The 21,328-nt window shown below is 54.2% G+C and overlaps 1 protein-coding gene across 6 annotated transcripts in view; it reads right to left on the bottom strand.

Annotated features, from left to right (window-relative positions):
- Positions 1-21,328, bottom strand: part of EFR3B (EFR3 homolog B) — a 56,870-nt gene that overhangs the window by 18,770 nt on the left and 16,772 nt on the right. For all 6 annotated transcript variants that reach the window (XM_071742282.1, XM_071742278.1, XM_071742279.1 and 3 more), the window contains exons 2-5: positions 15,088-15,164; positions 13,158-13,285; positions 8,370-8,520; positions 3,691-3,812 (exon numbers count right to left, since the gene is read on the bottom strand). In XM_071742282.1, coding sequence (XP_071598383.1) covers positions 3,691-3,812; positions 8,370-8,520; positions 13,158-13,285; positions 15,088-15,164 — 478 coding nt within the window. The remainder of the gene's footprint in view (positions 1-3,690; positions 3,813-8,369; positions 8,521-13,157; positions 13,286-15,087; positions 15,165-21,328) is intronic.

Raw genomic sequence — 21,328 nt, 5'->3', positions numbered from 1 at the left:
TCAGGGCTTGCAGTGGGCACCTCCAGAAGCCAAGGAGGAAAATTCCCTCCCCCTGCTGATACCCAGCCCGGCCTCCAGGGCAGGGTTGGGTTTCTTGCCCTGTAGCCCTGAAACCTGTGGTGAAAACCTGGGCACTGAGACAGGATAAAACCAGAGAGCATCCCTCACTCTGGTGGCACCAGCAGGTCCAGCAGGGTTAAGCACAGTCACAGAATCCCAGCCTGGTTTGGGTGGGAAGGGACCCTAAAGATCATCGAGATCCAACCCAAACCATGGCCAGGGACCCCTCCCCCAGCCCAGGGGGCTCCAAGCCCCATCCAACCTGGGCTGAGACACTGCCAGGGATGGGGCAGCCACAGCTTCCTTGGGCAACCTGGGCAACCAGGGGCTCAGCACCCTCACCCCAAGCAATTTCTCCCTCACATCCCCACAGTAACCACAAACTGAGATGAAGAGGTGGCACCAGCAGCCTGGTTACTCCCAAGGATTTTTTTTTTTTTTTGAGCTGGGAGATCTTTGTTCTCCAAATATATTATTCCTGGAAGTTTTTCCCCCTTTCCTCCATTCCCAGCTGAGGTACTCAGAGGGATGGTGGATGCTAAGGATGCCTCAGTGCTTTTTGACACCTGGATCCTCTCCAGACCCCAGGATCCTGACTCTGCTCTGTTCAGTAAAGCCATCCGTACAAAATCTCCTGAGTCAGAAGGATTCCCAGGTCTGAACCCAGCCCCTCAGCTCCAGAAAGTCACCTCCTGCTTATCTGCAGAAATAAAGGGATGAAATAACCTGCTCTGTGGGGTCCCTGAGACGTTCTGCACGTGTAATCAAAGCAATAATAGAGATTGAATCCTTGCAGGAGGAGCACTGAGCACAACCAAAGCCCCAGGAAAGCTCTGAGTTTGAGCTCTTTTTTAATTATATGAGCTGCAGATTTTCTGTCTCCCAGGCTCCAACACAATTCAATCAGCATCACTGCTGCCCAGAATGTCACATGGAAATAATGAGACCTGAGCACCACTGCCTGACTGAAGAAACCCATCCTGTGAGCCTCTCCTGGTCCTGCAAGAACCAAGATGTAATGAAAAGCTGGATGGCATCTGAGACCCCCCTAAGGACCCCCCTGGGGTAAAGCTGTGTCCATCCCTGGGGTCCCCATCAGCAGAAGGACACGGAGCTGTTGGAGCCAGTGCAGAGGAGGCCCTGGAGCTGCTGGGAGGGCTGGAGCAGCTCTGCTCTGGAGCCAGGCTGAGAGAGTTGGGGGTGTTGAGGCTGGAGAAGAGAAGGCTGCAACGGGGAGACCTTAGAGCACCTTCCAGTGCCTGAAGGGGCTCCAGGAAAGCTGGGGAGGGACTTGGGACAAGGGCCTGGAGGGATGGGACCCTGCGAGGGGGAAGGGTTTGCAGCTGGGAGAGGGGAGATGGAGAGGAGATCTTGGGCAGGGAGGGAGGGAGGGAGGGAGGGAGAAATTGTTTGGTTGGACTTGGTGATCTCAGAGGTCCTTTCCAGCCATGAGCATTCTGTGATTCTCAGGTGTGGGCCATGGGTTAGTGGTGGCCTGGAATAAGGTGATGTCCTGGCTGGGCTGGAGTGGGATAGGACAAGGGGGAAGGGTTTGGAGCTGGGAGAGGGGAGCTGGGGCTGAGATGGGAGGGAGAAATTGCTTGGGGTGAGGGTGCTGAGCCCCTGGTTGCCCAGGTTGCCCAAGGAAGCTGTGGCTGCCCCATCCCTGGCAGTGTCTCAGCCCAGGTTGGATGGGGCTTGGAGCCCCCTGGGCTGGGGGAGGGGTCCCTGGCCATGGCAGGGGGACAAAGTACCAGGGGGTAAGATTCACATTTCCATGGGGGGTTCTCCTGGGGAGTTTCCCCCCCATATTTTTGGGAAGGCCATGTGTGTCAGCTCCTTGACAACAAACTTTGGGCACCATGTCCCAGCCCTCTGGCTCCCCGTGGTTTGTGTCCTTCCTGCTCCCTCCCTTTGCTCTCCCCGAGCTGTTTCCTCCTCCCACACCAGCAAAGCTGGAAATAGAGAAGGTTCCCCTTTTTTTTTTTTTTTTTCTCCTTTTCTTTTCTTTCAGCAGCAGCTGGCAGAGGGGAAACGTGGGGTTTATTTTTGGCTGCCCAGGGAAGAGGCGTTGCCAGCACTGGGTGCCACCAAGGTCCCCAGGAGCCACCCGGGGCTGCCACCAAGCCAGGGCCAGCAGCAGTGGGTGGGTTCTGCTCTAAATCACTACTGCTCAGTGGCACATGGTGGCTCAGCAGAGGGATATGAAATACAATTAAGCTATTTTTGGGGTTTTTCTTTATTTTCCCTTTCTCTTTTATGATTTTAAACTAAATTATCTGCAAATTAATTCAGTGCTCCTAGAGGAAAAGGGGCTGTTTGTGGTGCTGGGGCTTTCCCAAGCCACCTGGTCACAGATCTGCAGGTTTCTATTAAACCCTGATGGTTGTCACCATCTCCAGGGCTTTTTTTTCCAAGTGTTTTTCCATGCCCAGGCAGGATTTGACCCCTGTAGTGAAGGTGCTGTGCTTGGAGAGGGCTGTGCCAAGCCAGGAGCTGGTGTTGCTCACCTCCAAACCTCATCAAGCCCTCTAATGGCTTGTGAAATGAGTAATTGCACAAAAAAATGCACTTTTGGAGATGCTCCAGGCTGAGCCCTCTGGCTCCATCTGGGGTGGCTTTGCTGTGGGTAACTGGAGTTGTCCCCACTCCACAGGGACTGTGAACAACCCCAAAAAAAGCTGGAGAGAAAGCTTGGCTGATCCCCCCATGCTCCTTCCCTCTGGGAATCAGGGTGTTGGGTCAAGGTTTTCTGCCCCAAAGTGAAACCTGGCTCTGAGCCATGCTGCATATCTTGGGGAAAAAGGAAACCACAGCACGGTGTGTGCTCAGCATCTCACAAAGGTCCTTTTGGGGTTGTTTTTTCTTGTTGAAAACAGGGCGAGAGGGTTTTTGCTTGGGTTCTCTTTTCTTTTTTTCTCTAAAACCCTTCCAAACTTGCAAACCTTCCTGTGCCCTTGGCTCTTCTGTCAGGGGTTAAATCCCCATCCCTGGGGGGGTTTCAGAGCCCTGGGGATGTGGGGATGAGGGACATGGGGCAGGGGTGGCCTTGGCACTGCTGGGGGGAGGGTTGGACTTGGTGATCTTCAAGGTTTTTTCCAAGCAGGATGTTGCTGTGAGTCTGTGAGCTGTTTCCACACTGTCTGGGGCAAGAGAGGAGATGGGAGGGAGAAATTGCTTGGGGTGAGGGTGCTGAGCCCCTGGTTGCCCAGGTTGCCCAAGGAAGCTGTGGCTGCCCCATCCCTGGCAGTGTCTCAGCCCAGGTTGGATGGGGCTTGGAGCCCCCTGGGCTGGGGGAGGGGTCCCTGGGCATGGCAGGGGGACACTGGGTAGGTTTTAAGGTCCCTTCCCACCCAAACCAGTCTGAGGTTCCCTGATTCTCTCAACAGCCAGCAAGATTTAAAGCCTGAAAAATACCAGAGGGTAGAGAAGAGCAGCCCCAGGGTGCCCATCTCCAGGGAACCTCTCTGCTCCTCCATCTCCCTCTGGAGCCACCGCTCCACAAAGCCACCACCCAAACCCTCCCAGAAGAGGCACTTCTCCAGGAAAGGCAGAGCTTGGGGTGGAGGGGGGCAGAGGGACAATATCCCCCCAGCTCTGGGGTCAGGGACACCCCCCTGGGACACTCACTTGGTGCGGATGTCGGGGTCCTCATGGCTGGAGTGACACATCTCACTGAACCGGGAGACAAAGAAGTCGTAGCTGCGGTGGTAGGAGGGGGTGTCCTCCTCAATGTTGGCAAACTTCACAAACTGGGGGAGAAGAAAGAGAAAGGTCACCCCAGAGGTCACAGAATAGAATCACAGAATGGTTTGGGTTGGAAGGGACCCTAAAGGTCACCTCATTCCACCCCCTGCCATGGTCAGGGACCCCTCCCCCAGCCCAGGGGGCTCCAAGCCCCATCCAACCTGGGCTGAGACACTGCCAGGGATGGGGCAGCCACAGCTTCCTTGGGCAACCTGTTCCAGTCTCTCCCCACCCTCAAACTCAAGAATTTCTTCCCCATCTCCAACCTCAATCTCCCCTCTTCCAGTTTTAACCCATTCCCCTTGTCCTCTCCCTACCCCCCCGTGTCCAAAGCCCTCCCCCAGCTTTCTTGGAGCCCCTTCAGATATTGGGAGGTTGCTCTGAGCTCACCTGGGAGCCTCCTCTTCTCCAGGCTGAACAACCCCAAGCCCTGGGGGATCCCTGCCTTCCCAGGAGAGATGCTCCTTGCATGGGTTGGCTTGGAAGGAACCCTCAAGATCACCCAGTGCCACCCCTGCCATGCCCAGGGACACCTCCCAGCAGCCCAGGTTGCTCCAAGCCCCATCCGTGGCCTTCAACACTTCCAAGGATTCTTCTTAAAATTCCTCTCCAAGCCAGCAAACATTTGTGGCCTCCAGCAGGTGACACAGGGCTAAGGATATCCTCAGGGTGACAAATCAGGCTGCTCAGCTCCATGCAGGACACGGGGTCCCCAAGCAGGCACGTGCCACCACCCTGTGCCACCAAGCACCTGCCTGGAGATGCTGCAAACCTCACCACAAGCCCCAGGTGAAGGAGATTTAGGGGTGCAACAAGGGACCCCCTAATGTACAGCACATGGGAAGAGGAGATAAATTTTGCCCCCATCCTCCCAGGTTGAGCACAGCCCAGACAACACAGAACCACCATGGCTGGAAAGCACCTTCAAGTTGATAAGAGTCCTACCATCAGTCCTGCAACACTTTAACCACTAAATCACCTCCAAAAACACCAACATTTCCCAAACTGGGCTGAAAACAGCTTTGGAAATGTCAGTGGAGAACCCAGGAAGTCCTCAAATCCATCCCAGACCTTTCCTGACAGCACCAGGTCCCATCCCTCCCTGCCAGGAGTGCCAGCTGCCCAACAGAGCTGGCTGGGAAGCTCTTCAGGAGAGAATTAAGGAGGAATAAATCAATAAACCTGTTTTCCAGCTCTCCTCTGGATTCTGAAAGGTACTCCTGAAAAGCTGGGGACAGAGCTGGGGGGGAGGAAGGGAGAACTTCAACCCATCCAGTTGTCCTGAAAAGGGTGGCTTTAGGAAAGGAAAAATAACAAAAAAATCTCAGCAGCTGCACCCAGCTCAGCACTCTGGGGAAACTGAGGCTGTTTGCAGGCATCTGCCCTGAAGGGAGGGGATGGTCCCTGTCCAAGATGTCCCCAAACCACCCCAGCTCTTCACTGTGACACTGGGAGCTCTGATGCCTGAGCACTTGATCTTGGAAGCTGCTGATTAGGGATGTTTTTTTCCAGGGTTGGAAGTCAGCCAAGAGACAGAGAAGAGACCTTGGGAAAGGTCCCAGTCCTGCCCTGAAGGCAGAGGATTCAGCTGGGACTGAGACATCTGCTATGGGCACCAACTCACACTGGATCCAGGGCACGTTTCCACCAGAGAATCATGGAATGGTTCAGGTGGGAAAGGAAAATAAAGCTCACCCAGCTGAGCTGCAGCCTGGAGCTCTGCTCATTGAGTCCCAGAGTCATTTGGGTTGGGTGGGACCCTAAAGGTCACCTAATTCCACCCCCTGCCATGGTCAGGGACCCCTCCCCCAGCCCAGGGGGCTCCAAGCCCCATCCAACCTGGGCTGAGACACTGCCAGGGATGGGGCAGCCACAGCTTCCTTGGGCAACCTGGGCAACCAGGGGCTCAGCACCCTCACCCCAAGGAATTTCTCCCTCCCATCTCAGCCCCAGCTCCCCTCTCCCAGCTCCAAACCCTTCCCCCTTGTCCTATCCCACTCCAGCCCAGCCAGGACATCACCTTATTCCAGGCCACCACTAACCCATGGCCCACACCTGAGAATCACAGAATGCTCATGGCTGGAAAGGACCTCTGAGATCACCAAGTCCAACCAAACAATTTCTCCCTCCCTCCCTCCCTCCCTCCCTGCCCAAGATCTCCTCTCCATCTCCCCTCTCCCAGCTGCAAACCCTTCCCCCTCGCAGGCTCCCATCCCTCCAGGCCCTTGTCCCAAGTCCCTCCCCAGCTTTCCTGGAGCCCCTTCAGGCACTGGAAGGTGCTCTAAGGTCTCCCCGTTGCAGCCTTCTCTTCTCCAGCCTCAACACCCCCAACTCTCTCAGCCTGGCTCCAGAGCAGAGCTGCTCCAGCCCTCCCAGCAGCTCCAGGGCCTCCTCTGCACTGGCTCCAACAGCTCCTTCTGGTCCCACTGCCTTGGGACAAAAAGCAGCACCAGGACACACAGAAATGACCCAGAAGGAAAGGAGCCATCAAGCCACCAGGGAAAATTATTTCAAATTTTCAGTACCAGGCACCTCACCCCAGCTGCTCTGCAGCCTCACTGTGGATTCCCACAAAGAAAACAATTAAAATCCATTGTAAAGTGGTAAATTTTGTGCTGATGGGCTGAAGGGGTGTGGGGCTGAGGAGCTCGGGGTCTCTGATCATGGAGTTGAGAAGATCCAACTGAACCAGGGCTGGGATGAGCTGGGGAAAAGCAAGGAGAAGGCAAAGCAGGGCTGGGAAAGGGTAAGGCTGCCACCTAGAAATACAACAGACATAAATACAGCAGGAGAGAAACACCAAGGGGGGGGCAGAGCTGTTGAAATGAAAGATCAAACATTGGCTTGAGAGAAAACCCAAGGGGAATGACACCCAAGTTGGTTGCCACCCAGCGTGGGGAGGTTGCCCAGCAGCCTCCTCAGGAGGATGAGAACCCAACAGGGATTCAAGCCCTAAATGTTGACCCTGGGGACTGCAGGACAGGGTTTGAGCCCATGGGGGGATGCTGGGATCAGGCAGCAGAAATCCTTGGCTGGGTGTGAGGATGGAGCTGTGTGAGTCGGGTGAGATTTCACACCCAGGAGAATGACTCAGTGGGGAGCAGGTTTCTATAAACAACCTCCTCCTGCTGTGCCATCAGCTCCCTTCTCATCCAGAAAATTGCTGGAGACAGCACCTGCTAATGAAGCACAGCCCCAGGGCCCTTTCTCCTCAGCAGAGAGAAGGAGAGGTGTCTCACTGTCATTACTCACTGCTCCTGAAAAGCCCACGAGTTCTGCTCTGCCTCTGCCCCCTGAATGCCACCCCCCTTGGGAAGGCACCAAGGGGAAAAAAAAAAACCAAAAAACATCACCAAACCTCATCGGGACTCCTCATTGAAACCACCCACTGCTTCCTGACCCCCCAGCAGAGGGAACACCCATCCCTCCTCCAGGACCACCTCTCCTGGAGAAGAGAAGGCTCCAGGGAGACCTCAGAGCACCTTCCAGTGCCTGAAGGGGCTCCAGGAAAGCTGGGGAGGGACTTGGGACAAGGGCCTGGAGGGATGGGACCCTGCGAGAGGGAAGGGTTTGCAGCTGGGAGAGGGGAGATGGAGAGGAGATCTTGGGCAGGGAGGGAGGGAGGGAGGGAGAAATTGTTTGGTTGGACTTGGTGATCTCAGAGGTCCTTTCCAGCCATGAGCATTCTGTGATTCTCAGGTGTGGGACATGGGTTAGTGGTGGCCTGGAATAAGGTGATGTCCTGGCTGGGCTGGAGTGGGATAGGACAAGGGGGAAGGGTTTGGAGCTGGGAGAGGGGAGCTGGGGCTGAGATGGGAGGGAGAAATTCCTTGGGGTGAGGGTGCTGAGCCCCTGGTTGCCCAGGTTGCCCAAGGAAGCTGTGGCTGCCCCATCCCTGGCAGTGTCTCAGCCCAGGTTGGATGGGGCTTGGAGCCCCCTGGGCTGGGGGAGGGGTCCCTGACCATGGCAGGGGGTGGAATTAGGTGACCTTTAGGGTCCCTCCTTCCCCAAACCAGTCTGGGACTCCATGATCCACACCCTCCCCTCCCAAACCAACCTGTGGTTCTAAGTCCAGATGCCAGATAGACCCAGTGCTCCCAGTACAAACCAGCACTGAGGCCACAGACAAGTGGGTGCTGGCTCAGCAGCCTGGGTGCCAGGAGGACATCACCTCTGTTCCCCCAGGCTTCAGATTTCCCCTCCTTTCATCCCTGTGCCTGACACGTTCCCAGCCCTTTCCTGAGCACAAAGAGCTCCCCAAATCCATGGGGATCACCTCCTCAGTTGGTTTATTGTCCAAAAGTGCTGACAGCCCCTGTGTCCCCACGTTCATTTAGGAAAAGCTGAATTGAAGGGATGGCAGCAGGGATCAGAGAGCACCCAGCAGAGGCAGAGCCCCCAAAAACCTCACCCCTGGCAGGACACAAGAGGGGACACCATAAATCCTCCCCTGAAGTCACTTCTGTGTCCTCTCCCCACACATTTTCCTGGCCTGGCAGCGTGCAGGGACGTGGGGAGGTGACAGGAAAAGGGGGAAAGCAAAGACATGGAGCCCCACTCACCGAGTTGGTGCCCAGGATCTGCAGGTTGGGTTTCTCTGACTCCAGCAGCTTTGCCACCATCTTCAGGAAGCTCTCCACGAAGAGGTTGATGCTCTGGCAGTGGCAGGCCATGAGGAGCTGGTCCAGGGCCTCCATGGCAATGCAGACATACCTGGGGGCAAGCAGGAGCCAGGGTCACCCCAAGGGCAACACGTGGCCATGGCCATCCTACCTCCAACCTCCTCCCAAACCAGTGACCTGCTGCCTCAGGAGAAAAAATTTACACCCAAAATCCCCCTGGGAGATAAAAAAGAGCCCAATAAAAATGAAATCACAAAAATAAAATCATAAAAAGAAATATAAAAACTAATAAAATAAATATAATAACTAATAATGATAAAGAAGGAATAATAATAAAATATAAAAATAAAATTCAGAAATGTCCTTGGCTGCTCCCAGCAGCTCTTCTCCTAACAAAGACACAGCTGCTCCAGGACCAAGCCTGCCAGCAACACCTTGCCTCTCCCTCCATGCTTCTCCTGGGCTTCTCTTGCCCTTGGACTGATCCTTCCACCCCAGGAAAAAGCATTTGGCTTCCCACAGGGTGGGCTTGGTGTCAAATGGAGTTTTTCCCCTACACTAAGCTGGTACTGGCTTGTCCCCAGGAGGGACAGGATGAGTAGAATGAGACTGATGTGCTCCAGAAAAGCTTAAATAGATAATAATAAATATAAATATAAAGTAGTGGTGCAAAGAAGGTTCCCATCACCCCTGGAGCTCCTGGGAGCAGCAAGGTTTCCTGCAGAGCAGGATGGGGCATTGCTCACCCCAGGATTACCTCTGTCCCCAGCCCTCCTCCAGCCACCCAGTGTGGCTCTGTGTCCTGAGTGGGCAAAGGAGAAGCCCAGAACATGGTTCAGATACAGGGATGCATCCATGAGAGGTCCTAGGGCCAGGCAGGAAGGGAGCACATCCCTTCAGCAGCCCTGCTGCCCAGCCTCAGCTCACCCCCAGACCAGCTCTGGGCAGCAGAATCACAGAACCACAAAAAGGTTTGGGTGGGAAGGGACCACAAAACCCACCCAGTGCCACCCCTGCCATGGTGAAAACCCAAGGGTGAAACCCAAGGGCAGCACCACCTCCCATGGTGTCTCAGGCTCTGTGGTGCCAAGGACAGAACCAGAAGCCCTTAAGCCCCCAAAACCTGGTGAAGAATCCTCATGGGGCTAAATCCTTCCCCCTCATCCTCATCTCCAGGCATGGAATGGCTCCATTCTTTCCAATCCCAAGAAAATCATAGAATCCCAGAATCCCAGCCTGGTTTGGGGAGGAAGGGACCCTAAAGATCATCGAGATCCAACCCAAACCATGCCCAGGGACCCCTCCCCCAGCCCAGGGGGCTCCAAGCCCCATCCAACCTGGGCTGAGACACTGCCAGGGATGGGGCAGCCACAGCTTCCTTGGGCAACCTGGGCAACCAGGGGCTCAGCACCCTCACCCCAAGCAATTTCTCCCTCCCATCTCAGCCCCAGCTCCCCTCTCCCAGCTCCAAACCCTTCCCCCTTGTCCTATCCCACTCCAGCCCAGCCAGGACATCACCTTATTCCAGGCCACCACTAACCCATGGCCCACACCTGAGAATCACAGAATGCTCATGGCTGGAAAGGACCTCTGAGATCACCAAGTCCAACCAAACAATTTCTCCCTCCCTCCCTCCCTGCCCAAGATCTCCTCTCCATCTCCCCTCTCCCAGCTGCAAACCCTTCCCCCTCGCAGGGTCCCATCCCTCCAGGCCCTTGTCCCAAGTCCCTCCCCAGCTTTCCTGGAGCCCCTTCAGGCACTGGAAGGTGCTCTAAGGTCTCCCCGTTGCAGCCTTCTCTTCTCCAGCCTCAACACCCCCAACTCTCTCAGCCTGGGACCCAGATGGGGGCTGCAATGCTGCAAACTCCAACAAGAAGATTTTTTTCCCCCTGTTGGCAGCAAAGGTAACAAGAAGATGACACATGACAAGCCCTGGAATCAAAGCCACCTTCATCTCAGAGGCACCCACGTGGCTCCAGCCGACCCCGACTGACAAGCAAAAGGTTGCTCCAAACCTATTTCAGGCATTTCAAAGTGAAGCCTTTGAAGATGAGATGCTGCTCCAACCCAATTTCCTGACTATGAGCTCAGGAGGTGGAGGAGATACAACCCCCCACTCCTTCCACCCGCTGAGTTTTGTCAGGAGACATAAAAAAAAAAAAAATCTCACAATCCCATATCTTTGAAAGCTTTTCTCTTCCCAACTTAGCAAGCAGAGCCTGTTCACAGCTTCTGCAACAGCAGAACATCAGGGAGAGCTTTCCATGTCCTGTCACTGCCCAGGAGGGGTGATGTGGATGAGGCTTTTGGAGGTTTTCCAATTTCAACACTGCTTTGGCAGATTGCTGCCTTCTCCTTCCCTCCCCAAGGAGAAAAGGCAGCCTGGAGTTCCCAGCATGGAGCTGAGCTGGTGTTTGTCTGCTGGGACTTTGGTGGGGAGACAACAAGACTAAACCCAGGAGGGATTTCAAAGGGAAGGAGCCCTCCTCCTGATCCCCCCAGACCCTCTCCTCAGGGCACTCAGTTATTTCAGTGTCCCAGGATGGTTTGGGTCATGAGGAACTTTAAAGCCCATCCAGTTCCAATCCCCCTGCCATGGCCAGGGACCCCTCCCCCAGCCCAGGGGGCTCCAAGCCCCATCCAACCTGGGCTGAGACACTGCCAGGGATGGGGCAGCCACAGCTTCCTTGGGCAACCTGGGCAACCAGGGGCTCAGCACCCTCACCCCAAGCAATTTCTCCCTCACATCTCAGCCCCAGCTCCCCTCTCCCAGCTCCAAACCCTTCCCCCTTGTCCTATCCCACTCCAGCCCAGCCAGGACATCACCTTATTCCAGGCCACCACTAACCCATGTCCCACACCTGAGAATCACAGAATGCTCATGGCTGGAAAGGACCTCTGAGATCACCAAGTCCAACCAAACAATTTCTCCCTCCCTCCCTCCCTCCCTGCCCAAGATCTCCTCTCCATCTCCCCTCTCCCAGCTGCAAGCCCTTCCTCCTCACAGGGTCCCATCCCTCCAGGCCCTTGTCCCAAGTCCCTCCCCAGCTTTCCTGGAGCCCCTTCAGCTATGATGATGTCAGAGGGGTGATGGCAGTCCTGCTGCTGGGGACAAACACCAGACACAGGCAGAGTTCCCAGGCCGGGACACCACAGTGCCAGGGAAACACTCCATGGCTCTCCCTTGACACTTTGCAGACCTCTGCCTGTCCCCTCTTGGCAACAAAACCTTCTCAGCATGCCTGGAGCTTCAGGACACCTTGAAGCCCATGGGAGCTGTGACCCCACACATCCTCCCCCTTGCCTGAGCTCCTATCTAGTGAGTATCTTGTGATTAGAGAGGGGATTCTAAGACGTTGTTCAGCTCTGCTCAGACCTCACCTGGAGTTCTGCATCCAGCTCTGGAGCCCTTAGCACAGGAAGGACATGGAGCTGATGGAGAGGGTCCAGAGGGGGCATGGAAATGCTCAGGGGGCTGGAACACCTCTCCTGGGAAGCCAGGCTGAGGGAGCTGGGGGTGTTCAGCATGGAGAAGAGAAGGCTCTGGGGAGACCTAAGAGTGACCTTCCAGTGTCTGAAGGGGCTACAGGAAGGGTGGAGAGGGACTGTGTGCAAGGGCCTGGAGGGATAGGATGAGGGGCAATGGGTTTAAATTAGAGAAGAGCAGCTTTAGATTGGATGTGAGGAACAAGTTGTGTCCCATGAGGGCAGTGGAACAATGGCACAGGGTGCCCAGGGAGGGGGTTGAGGCCTCATCCCTGGAGATGTTCAAGGTGAGGCTTGAGGAGGCTCTGAGCACCCTGATCTGGGTGAGGGTGTCCCTGATACTGCAGGGGTTGGACTGGGGGAGCTTTAGAGGTTCCTTCCAACCCAAATCATTCATAGAATCATGGAATCCTAGAATGGGCTGGGTTGGAAGGGACCTCAGAGCTCATCAAGTCCAACCCTTGCTCCACTCCCCCCGTGGTTCCCAGCCCATGGCACTGAGTGCCACATCCAGGCTCTTTTGAAATATCTCCAGGGATGGAGAATCCACCCCTTCCCTGGGCAGCCCATTCCAATGCCTGAGCACCCTCTCCAGAAAGAAATTCTTTCTAATGTCCAACCTAAACCTCCCCTGGCACAACTTGAGACCTCTTGTGCCCTCTTGTCTTGCTGAGAGTTGCCTGGGAAAAGAGCCCAACCCCCCCCTGGCTCCAACCTCCTTTCAGGGAGTTGGAGAGAGTGATGAGGTCTCCCCTGAGCCTCCTCTTCTCCAGCCTCAACACCCCCAGCTCCCTCAGCCCTTCCTCACAGCACTTGTGCTGGATCCCTTCCCAGCCTCCTTGCTCTTCTCTGGACCTGCTCCAGCACCTCAAGCTCCTTCCTGAGCTGAGGGGCCCAGAACTGGACACAGGACTCAAGCTGTGGCCTCACCAGGGCTGAGCACAGGGGCAGAATCCCTTCCCTGGACCTGCTGGCCACGCTCTTCCTGACACAGCCCAGGATGCCATTGGCCTTCTTGGCCACCTGGGCACACTCTTGTGATTCTATGACCCCTCAGTACCAGGTTGCCCAAGGAAGCTGTGGCTGCCCCATCCCTGGCAGTGTCTCAGCCCAGGTTGGATGGGGCTTGGAGCCCCCTGGGCTGGGGGAGGGGTCCCTGAGCTTGGACTGGATGAGTTTTAAGGTCCGTTCCCATCCCAGCCAGGCTGGGTTTCCCTGTGGATGGTTCCATCCCAGCCCTACCCGTAGCGGTGCCGGCTGACGTCCCGGATCAGCCTCTCGGACAGGTAGGCCCCGATGCGATCCAACTTCTCTGGGGCAGACAGGGCATAAAATGTCAGCTTCTCCATGTTGGTCTTCACCAGCCCATCCTGTAAGAGAGGAGCAGAGGGTGTCACAGACTCACACTGGGATTTGGGAGATCCCAACCCCCTGCCCTGCAGCCCCCACGCCCTGGAAGCAGAAGAAGTTTTGGAGCTGAAAAGCCTGGCTGAGGCCCCAGGAGACACTGGGCTTTAAAAGATGCTTTGTGTATCCTGCAGAAAGTAGGAGGGGTGCCTTCAGGTCCAGTCCTCCATAGAAGCATGAAATCCCAGACTGGTTTGGGTGGGAAGGGACCCTAAAGGTCACTTCATTCCACCCCCTGCCATGGTCAGGGACCCCTCCCCCAGCCCAGGGGGCTCCAAGCCCCATCCAACCTGGGCTGAGACACTGCCAGGGATGGGGCAGCCACAGCTTCCTTGGGCAACCTGGGCAACCAGGGGCTCAGCACCCTCACCCCAAGCAATTTCTCCCTCCCATCTCAGCCCCAGCTCCCCTCTCCCAGCTCCAAACCCTTCCCCCTTGTCCTATCCCACTCCAGCCCAGCCAGGACATCACCTTATTCCAGGCCACCACTAACCCATGTCCCACACCTGAGAATCACAGAATGCTCATGGCTGGAAAGGACCTCTGAGATCACCAAGTCCAACCAAACAATTTCTCCCTCCCTCCCTCCCTCCCTCCCTCCCTCCCTGCCCAAGATCTCCTCTCCATCTCCCCTCTCCCAGCTGCAAACCCTTCCCCCTCGCAGGCTCCCATCCCTCCAGGCCCTTGTCCCAAGTCCCTCCCCAGCTTTCCTGGAGCCCCTTCAGGCACTGGAAGGTGCTCTAAGGTCTCCCCCTTGCAGCCTTCTCTTCTCCAGGTGTCTCAGCACCCTCATAATAAAAAATTCCTTCCTCATGTCTAACCTAAATTTACCTTCTTCCAGTTTAAAGCCATTGCCCCTTGTCCTGTCACTCCATGGCCTTTTCTTAAGTCACTCCTCAGTTTTTGTGTATGCACCCTTCTTATAGTGAAGGCATTTATCCATCCATCCATCCACCCACCCACCCACCCACCCCCCACACATGGCATCTGCCCCAGCACCTCTGGGAAGGCAGCCTGTCCCTCCCAGCTGATGTGCCTGCAGAAGCTGCTTTTGTATTTCCACTCACAACCCAGATTTTGAAGGAAAATCCAAACCAGCTTTTAGGGGGTTAAAGCATCCCTCGCATCCCAGGAGCAGTTTCTGGGCAGGTGGCACCACATCCTAGATACTCAAGCACTGGACCTTCAATGTATGAAGCTCCAGAACTTCAGCACATGAAGCACCAGAGCTTCAGTACATGAAAAAAACAGAGCTTCAGCATTATGAAGAAACAGCTTTGGTGTGGGAAGCTCCAGAACTTCAGCACATGAAGCACCAGAGCTTTGGGACATGAAGCATCAGAGTTTTGGCATGTGAAGCTCCTGAGGTTTGGTGTGTGAAGCACCAGAACTTCAGCACATGAAGCTCCAGGGCTTCAGCACATGAAGCTCCAGATCCTTGGCACATGAAGCTCCAGATCTTTGGCACATGATGCACCAGATCTTTGGCACATGAAGCACCAGAACTTCAGCACATGAAGCTCCTGAGCCTTGGTACATGAAAAACCAGAGCTTTGGCACATGAAGCACCAGAGTTTTGGCATGTGAAGCTCTTGAGCTTTGGTGTGTGAAGCACCAGAATTTCAGCACATGAAGCATCAGAGCTTTGGCGCATGGAACATCAGAACTTCAGCACAGGAAGCTCCTGAGCTTTGGTGTGTGAAGCACCAGAACTTCAGCACATGAAGCTCCTGAGCTTTGGGACATGGAGCAGCAGCTCCTTTACCTCTGGATCCTCAGGGAAGATGTTGTCCACGAGTCTCTTGTAGCGAGGCCGCAGGGCACCACAGCAGCCACAGACACCTGGAAGAGAGGGAGGACACAAAGCCCATCAGCAAGGACAAAATCCTCAGCTCCTGGATGGGTGGGAAATCTCTCCTGGGCTTCAGGAGGGCAGCCTGGAGAAGAGGACGAGGCTGATGACATCCCAGAGTTCTGCAGCCAAAAAAAACAAGGGAAGAAAGGCACAGCTGGGAGCTGGCTGGTGACCAGCAGTTGTTGAGAGAGGACTGCAGGGCTGTCTGCTCTTCTCACCCAAGAGCAGCCCCCAGAGACCAAGATGTCCCAAGTTCTCCTAAATCTGCCTTGCAGGATCCTCTTTCCAGGTCCACAGAGCAGCTCTTTCATCCAGACAGTTCCACCAAGGACCTGAGACCCTGCCCCCTGCTCCCCACAATGCTCAGGACAGCTCAAGCTGCTGGAGACAGCAAGACAGAGAAGGATGAGAGAAGATCTCAGGAAGGTTATGAAAGAAAAATGACTTTCCCCATTTGTAGCCTCCAAGCTGAGCTGCTGGGCGACCCCAAACACCTTCCAGTGCTTCCCTGCCTTTGGGCACCCAGACTGTGGTCCCTGTCCCCCCAGGAGGACACCAAGGGACCTGATGTTTAGCAGGACACCAACATGGCCAAACACAGCCTCTCAAATTTCTGAGGAGCCTCAGCTGTGGCAGCAGCTCAGCCTTGGTGCAGAAGCCCCATGCAGCCTCTCCAAGAGTCAAAATCTTTGGCAGCAGCAACTCCAGAAGGGTTGAGCATGGGGCTCATCCCAACCCAGAGCATCACAAGCCACCAAAGACCCCAAATGTGGCTGTGATCCCCTGCTCCTGGGATCTGCCAAGGGGGGAATCACAGAATCCTTTTGGTTGGGAAAAACCTTGAAGGTGATGGAGTCCAACCTTTCCCCAGCACCCCTGCCCCATGTCCCTGATCCCCACATCCCCAGGGCTTTCTCTGAAACCCCTCCAGGCATGATGGGGACTCCAGCCCTGCCCTGGGCAGCCTGGGCCAGGCCCTGACAACCCTTTCCAGGCAGAAATTCTTCCCCAGCTCCAACCTAAACCTCCCCTGGCACCACTTGACTTGTGCCAAAAGTTCCTCTTCTCCCATCCCTTGTTCCTTGGGAGCAGAGCCCGACCCCCCCTGGCTCCAACCTCCTCTCAGGGGCTTGCAGAGAGCCACAAGGTCTCCCCTCAGCCTCCTCTGCTCCAGGATCAGCACCCACAGCTCCCTCAGATGCTCCTCACAACTTCTCCACACCCGTCTTGATATTCTCCAGACCCTCCTCTTTACTCTCCAGACCTTCTCCTTGCTCTCCAGACCCTTCCCAGCTCCATTCCCATCTCCAGGTGGGCAAACAGCCCTGCCAGGGAAAGCACCACATGCTCCAAAATCCAGATTTTAGGGATTAGGAGCTAACCCAGCAGTGCCAGGGCCCCCCCTGCCCCATGTCCCTCATCCCCACATCCCCAGGGCTTTCTCTGAAACCCCTCCAGGCATGATGGGGACTCCAGCCCTGCCCTGGGCAGCCTGGGCCAGGCCCTGACAACCCTTTCCAGGGAGAAATTCTTCCCCAGCTCCAACCTAAACCTCCGACCTGAGGCCATTAAGGGTTCAGGAAAGCAGGGGTTGCAACCTGGATATTTCTCCCTGTGCCACATCCACACTTTTGCCCAGGGAGGGGGTTGGGGCCTCATCCCTGGAGATATTCAAGGTATATATCTCCCTGGAAATATCTGAGGAGGCTCTGAGCACCCTGATGTGGGGGAGGGTGTCCCTGATACTGCAGGGGTTGGACTGGGGGAGCTTTAGAGCTCCTTTCCCACCCAAATTATTCCACGATTCTTCTCAGGGCTGCAGCACAGGGCCAGGGATCCCCTCATCTGCTGCCCACACCATGAGGAACATCTCCTGAAGTTGTTTTTTTTTTAAAAGGAGAGGGAAAAAAAAGAGATTTCTGGACCTTCTGCCCTCTTTTTTGCTGGCCAGGAACCCTTTGCTCCAGCACAATGCATTTCTTCCTCAGCACCCGGCGTTACTCGGGTGATGCCCCCCCCTTCCACCCCCTTTTTTTTAATTTTTTTGAGAACTCCAGGCTGGGTTTGGTGTGGTTGTTTTTTTTTTGGTTTGTTTTTTTTTTTTTAGCAACCACCAACCAAGAAGCAGAAGCTGGAGGAGGGAGGACACACAGACAAAGGCTGTGCCAGGGTGGGGGGAGCTGGAGATTGCTCCTGCTGGAACGCATGAGCTCACCCAGGGCTGGCACTGCCACCTCCCCCCTGCATTGTCACCCCCCCAGGAGGCTGATGCTGGCTTTAGGGTCCCATCCTGCTCCCTTCCCTTCCCCTCTTCTCAGCTGCCATCCATTTGCCTCTTTTCCCCCCAAAAAATGAGGGGGGCCTCTCCAGAAACTCTCCTTTGCTATCCCCTGGGTGATGATCTCCAGAATCTCCATCACTTTCCCTCCCCCTGGAGATGTTCCCCAGGAGATGCCCCCTCCAGCTCCTCTGTCATTACCTCCCCTCCAGAAATACGACTTGGGGGGGGGGGATTGTATTTTTTTTTGGAGGATTCAAGAGTTTTTTTAGCCTTGGGAGAGGAGCAGAGAGTTCCAGCTGCCTTCCCAAGCCACCCCCCTCACCCGTGATGAATGAAGCTGAAGAGGAGCCAGGGATCCCATCACTAATTAATTACTGCATCATTAATTCTCACACCTTCCCTCTCACCTAACATGACCTCCTCCAGAAAGAGGAGATTTTTCAGGCCTCACCCACCAAAAAAAACACCAGTGGGAGGAGAGGGGAAGACCTGAAGCTCTGAAAGAGACCCAGGTGACCCCTCAGCCCCACAGTTTTGGGGACAAATGTGGCTGAAACCCAATGTCCCATCAGGTGGGCAGGAGCCCACCAGGGCCCAAAGAAGGAGAGGGCTTCCCACAAATGCTCCAGGATGAGACTCTCTGATGTCTCATAAGAGGCTGAGCTCCCTGCAGCCAGGCACAGGAAGGGTTTTTCCCTGTTCTGCTGCCATGAAACCAGGAGGAACATTCCTGCCCCAAATCTCTGCCTTCTGACAGCTTGCCCAGGCTTGGGCAGGCACAGGCAAGGAGAACATCAAGGCTTAAAAGGGGGGAGGAAAAATGACCTAAATCTTGAGGAAAGTAGAGTTTTCCCCTTTTCTATCTTCAAGCTGGGGGTGTTCAGGCTGGGAAGAGAGGGATGAAATGGGGAGACCTTAGAGCACCTTCCAGTGCCTGAAGGGGCTCCAGGAAAGCTGGGGAGGGACTTGGGACAAGGGCCTGGAGGGATGGGAGCCTGCGAGGGGGAAGGGTTTGCAGCTGGGAGAGGGGAGATGGAGAGGAGATCTTGGGCAGGGAGGGAGGGAGGGAGGGAGGGAGAAATTGTTTGGTTGGACTTGGTGATCTCAGAGGTCCTTTCCAGCCATGAGCATTCTGTGATTCTCAGGTGTGGGACATGGGTTAGTGGTGGCCTGGAATAAGGTGATGTCCTGGCTGGGCTGGAGTGGGATAGGACAAGGGGGAAGGGTTTGGAGCTGGGAGAGGGGAGGTGGGGCTGAGATGGGAGGGAGAAATTGCTTGGGGTGAGGGTGCTGAGCCCCTGGTTGCCCAGGTTGCCCAAGGAAGCTGTGGCTGCCCCATCCCTGGCAGTGTCTCAGCCCAGGTTGGATGGGGCTTGGAGCCCCCTGGGCTGGGGGAGGGGTCCCTGGCCATGGCAGGGGGTTTGGAGTTGATGATCTTGAAGGTCCCTTCCCACCCAAACCAGGCTGGGATTCCATAATCCACAGCTTCCTTGGGCAACCTGGGCAACCAGGGGCTCAGCACCCTCACCCCAAGGAATTTCTCCCTCCCTCCCTCCCTCCCTGCCCAAGATCTCCTCTCCCTCTCCCCTCTTGCAGCTGGAAACCCTTCCCCCTCGTCCCATCACTGGGGCAACAGAAGTTATTTAAAACAGAAAGTGCTGACAAGACAAGGTATTATTTAAATTCCGAGTTCTTTAAGACAGAAGTTATTCAAAGCGTAAGTTATTGAAAATATAAGGCATTAAAATATAAGGTATTTAAAGTGCAAGATACTTAAAAATAAAGGTATTTCAAATATAAGGTATTTAAGATATAAGGTATTTAAAATATAAGGTATTTAAAAATTAAGGTATTTAAAAATTAAGGTATTTAAAATATAAGGTATTTAAATATAAGGTATTTAAAATATAAGGTATTTAAAATATAAGGTATTAAAATATATGGTATTAAAACATAAGGTATTAAAATACAAGGTATTAGAAACATAAGGTATTTAAAATATAAGGTATTTAAAACGTGAGGTGCCCAAAACATAAGGCATTTAAAATGTAATGTGTTTAAAACAGAAAATATTTAAAAATAAGTTGTTTCAAATAAAAGGCACTCAAAATACAAAACCTCAGCTACTTTAAAAACCACCCCCCAGCTCTTCCCAACACGAGGCACTGCAAACACCAGGAAGATGAGCACAGCATCTCCAACCCCCCCTCCCAGGAGATCCAAGCCTGGAGAAGCAACCCAAGGATGGGGGGAAGGTACCTGCTCCTGCCACCTGCAGCATCCCCAGGGAGGACCCTGCCCCGCTGCTCCAGAGCCTCAAGGTAGTCACAGCCATGGCTTTGGTAGCCAGGCAGGGGGCCTGGGGGGCTGGGGGGTTCTTTTCTTCTGGTTGAAGGGCGGCAGCATCACAGCAGAAGATGCTCAGCCCGGGCTGAGTGGTTAAATAAATAAAGATTTTTGATTTTTTTTTTTTTTTTCCAGGAGGCTGCTGAGTCACCCAGCGGCTGCGAGGGGAGAGGAGGAGGGTGATGGGGAAGTATTTTTGGGGAGGTTTTTGGTGGTGGGGGGAGTGGGGTTATGTTTTTTTTAAGGTTTTTTTTCTTTTTTTTTAAGGTCCCTGAAGCATGGTTGGTGGGCAGTGATGAATAAAAAGGGGAGGCAGGGATGTGACAGACACCCAGCACTGCGTCACGGGGTGGGGACACAGGACATGGATTTCCTTCAAGATTATACACAACAACAACAAAAAAAATAAAAATAAACAAACCAAAAAAAGCAAACTATACCGAATATTTTTTTTTTTTTTTCACCTTTCTTTGTTGTGCCTTGCTCATTGGTTGCTGCTGAACAAGAACAAAAAAATCTACACCGTAAAGATGCAGGGAAGAAAAGGAGAAAAAATCCAGGACGTGGCTTTCCTTTCAACATCGTGGAAAAAAAAAACCCAAAAAAACCCAAAACTATAGCTGGATTCTGACCTTCCTGCTTGGTAGCCCATTAGTTGGTGGGTGGTGAACAAGGGCAGAAAATCTGAAGGGTAAAGAGGCAGAAAAGGAAAAGATAAAATAAAAAGGAGAAAGACTGCTCTCTCCTGATTGCATCTTTAGACACCACTACAGCTGCACACACACTCCCATCAACAGCTTGCCATGCAATTATTTTTATAGAAAATTATTTTTATATACCATTATGTTTATGTACAGTTTCTTTTATATACAATTGCTTTTTCTATCCAATTACTTTTATATCCAGTTATTTTTACATCCAATTATTTTGACATACAATTACTTTTGATCTGCAGTTCCTTCTGAAATGCAATTGCTTTTTATACCCAATTATGTTTTATAAGGGCAGGCAGTGATGGGACAAGGGGGGGGAGGGTTTCCAGCTGCAAGAGGGGAGGTGGAGGGGTATTAGGGAGGGAGAAATTCCTTGGGGTGAGGGTGCTGAGCCCCTGGTTGCCCAGGTTGCCCAAGGAAGCTGTGGCTGCCCCATCCCTGGCAGTGTCTCAGCCCAGGTTGGATGGGGCTTGGAGCCCCCTGGGCTGGGGGAGGGGTCCCTGACCATGGCAGGGTTTGGGATTAGGTGACCTTTAGGGTCCCTTCCCACCCAAACCAGTCTGGGATTCCATGATTCTATGATCAGGTAAACTGAGGCACGGAGAAACCCATCTCAACCCCATGGAGAGAAGGAGATGGCAGCAGCACCAGGTCCTGGAGCCACCCACACGTGTCACCTCCATCCTGTGCCCACCCAGGCACCCCAGTGCCATTTATCCACTGGTCCCAGTTGTAACTGGGGGATTTGGGGCCAACTCAGCTCCCCAAACCACCCCAACCTCACCCACCCACCCATGCTCTGACCCCACTG

The sequence above is a fragment of the Heliangelus exortis genome, chromosome 3, assembly GCF_036169615.1.
Source record: "Heliangelus exortis chromosome 3, bHelExo1.hap1, whole genome shotgun sequence".
Classification (NCBI taxonomy): Eukaryota; Metazoa; Chordata; class Aves; order Apodiformes; family Trochilidae; genus Heliangelus; species Heliangelus exortis.
This window is presented reverse-complemented; position numbering and strand designations above follow the sequence as displayed.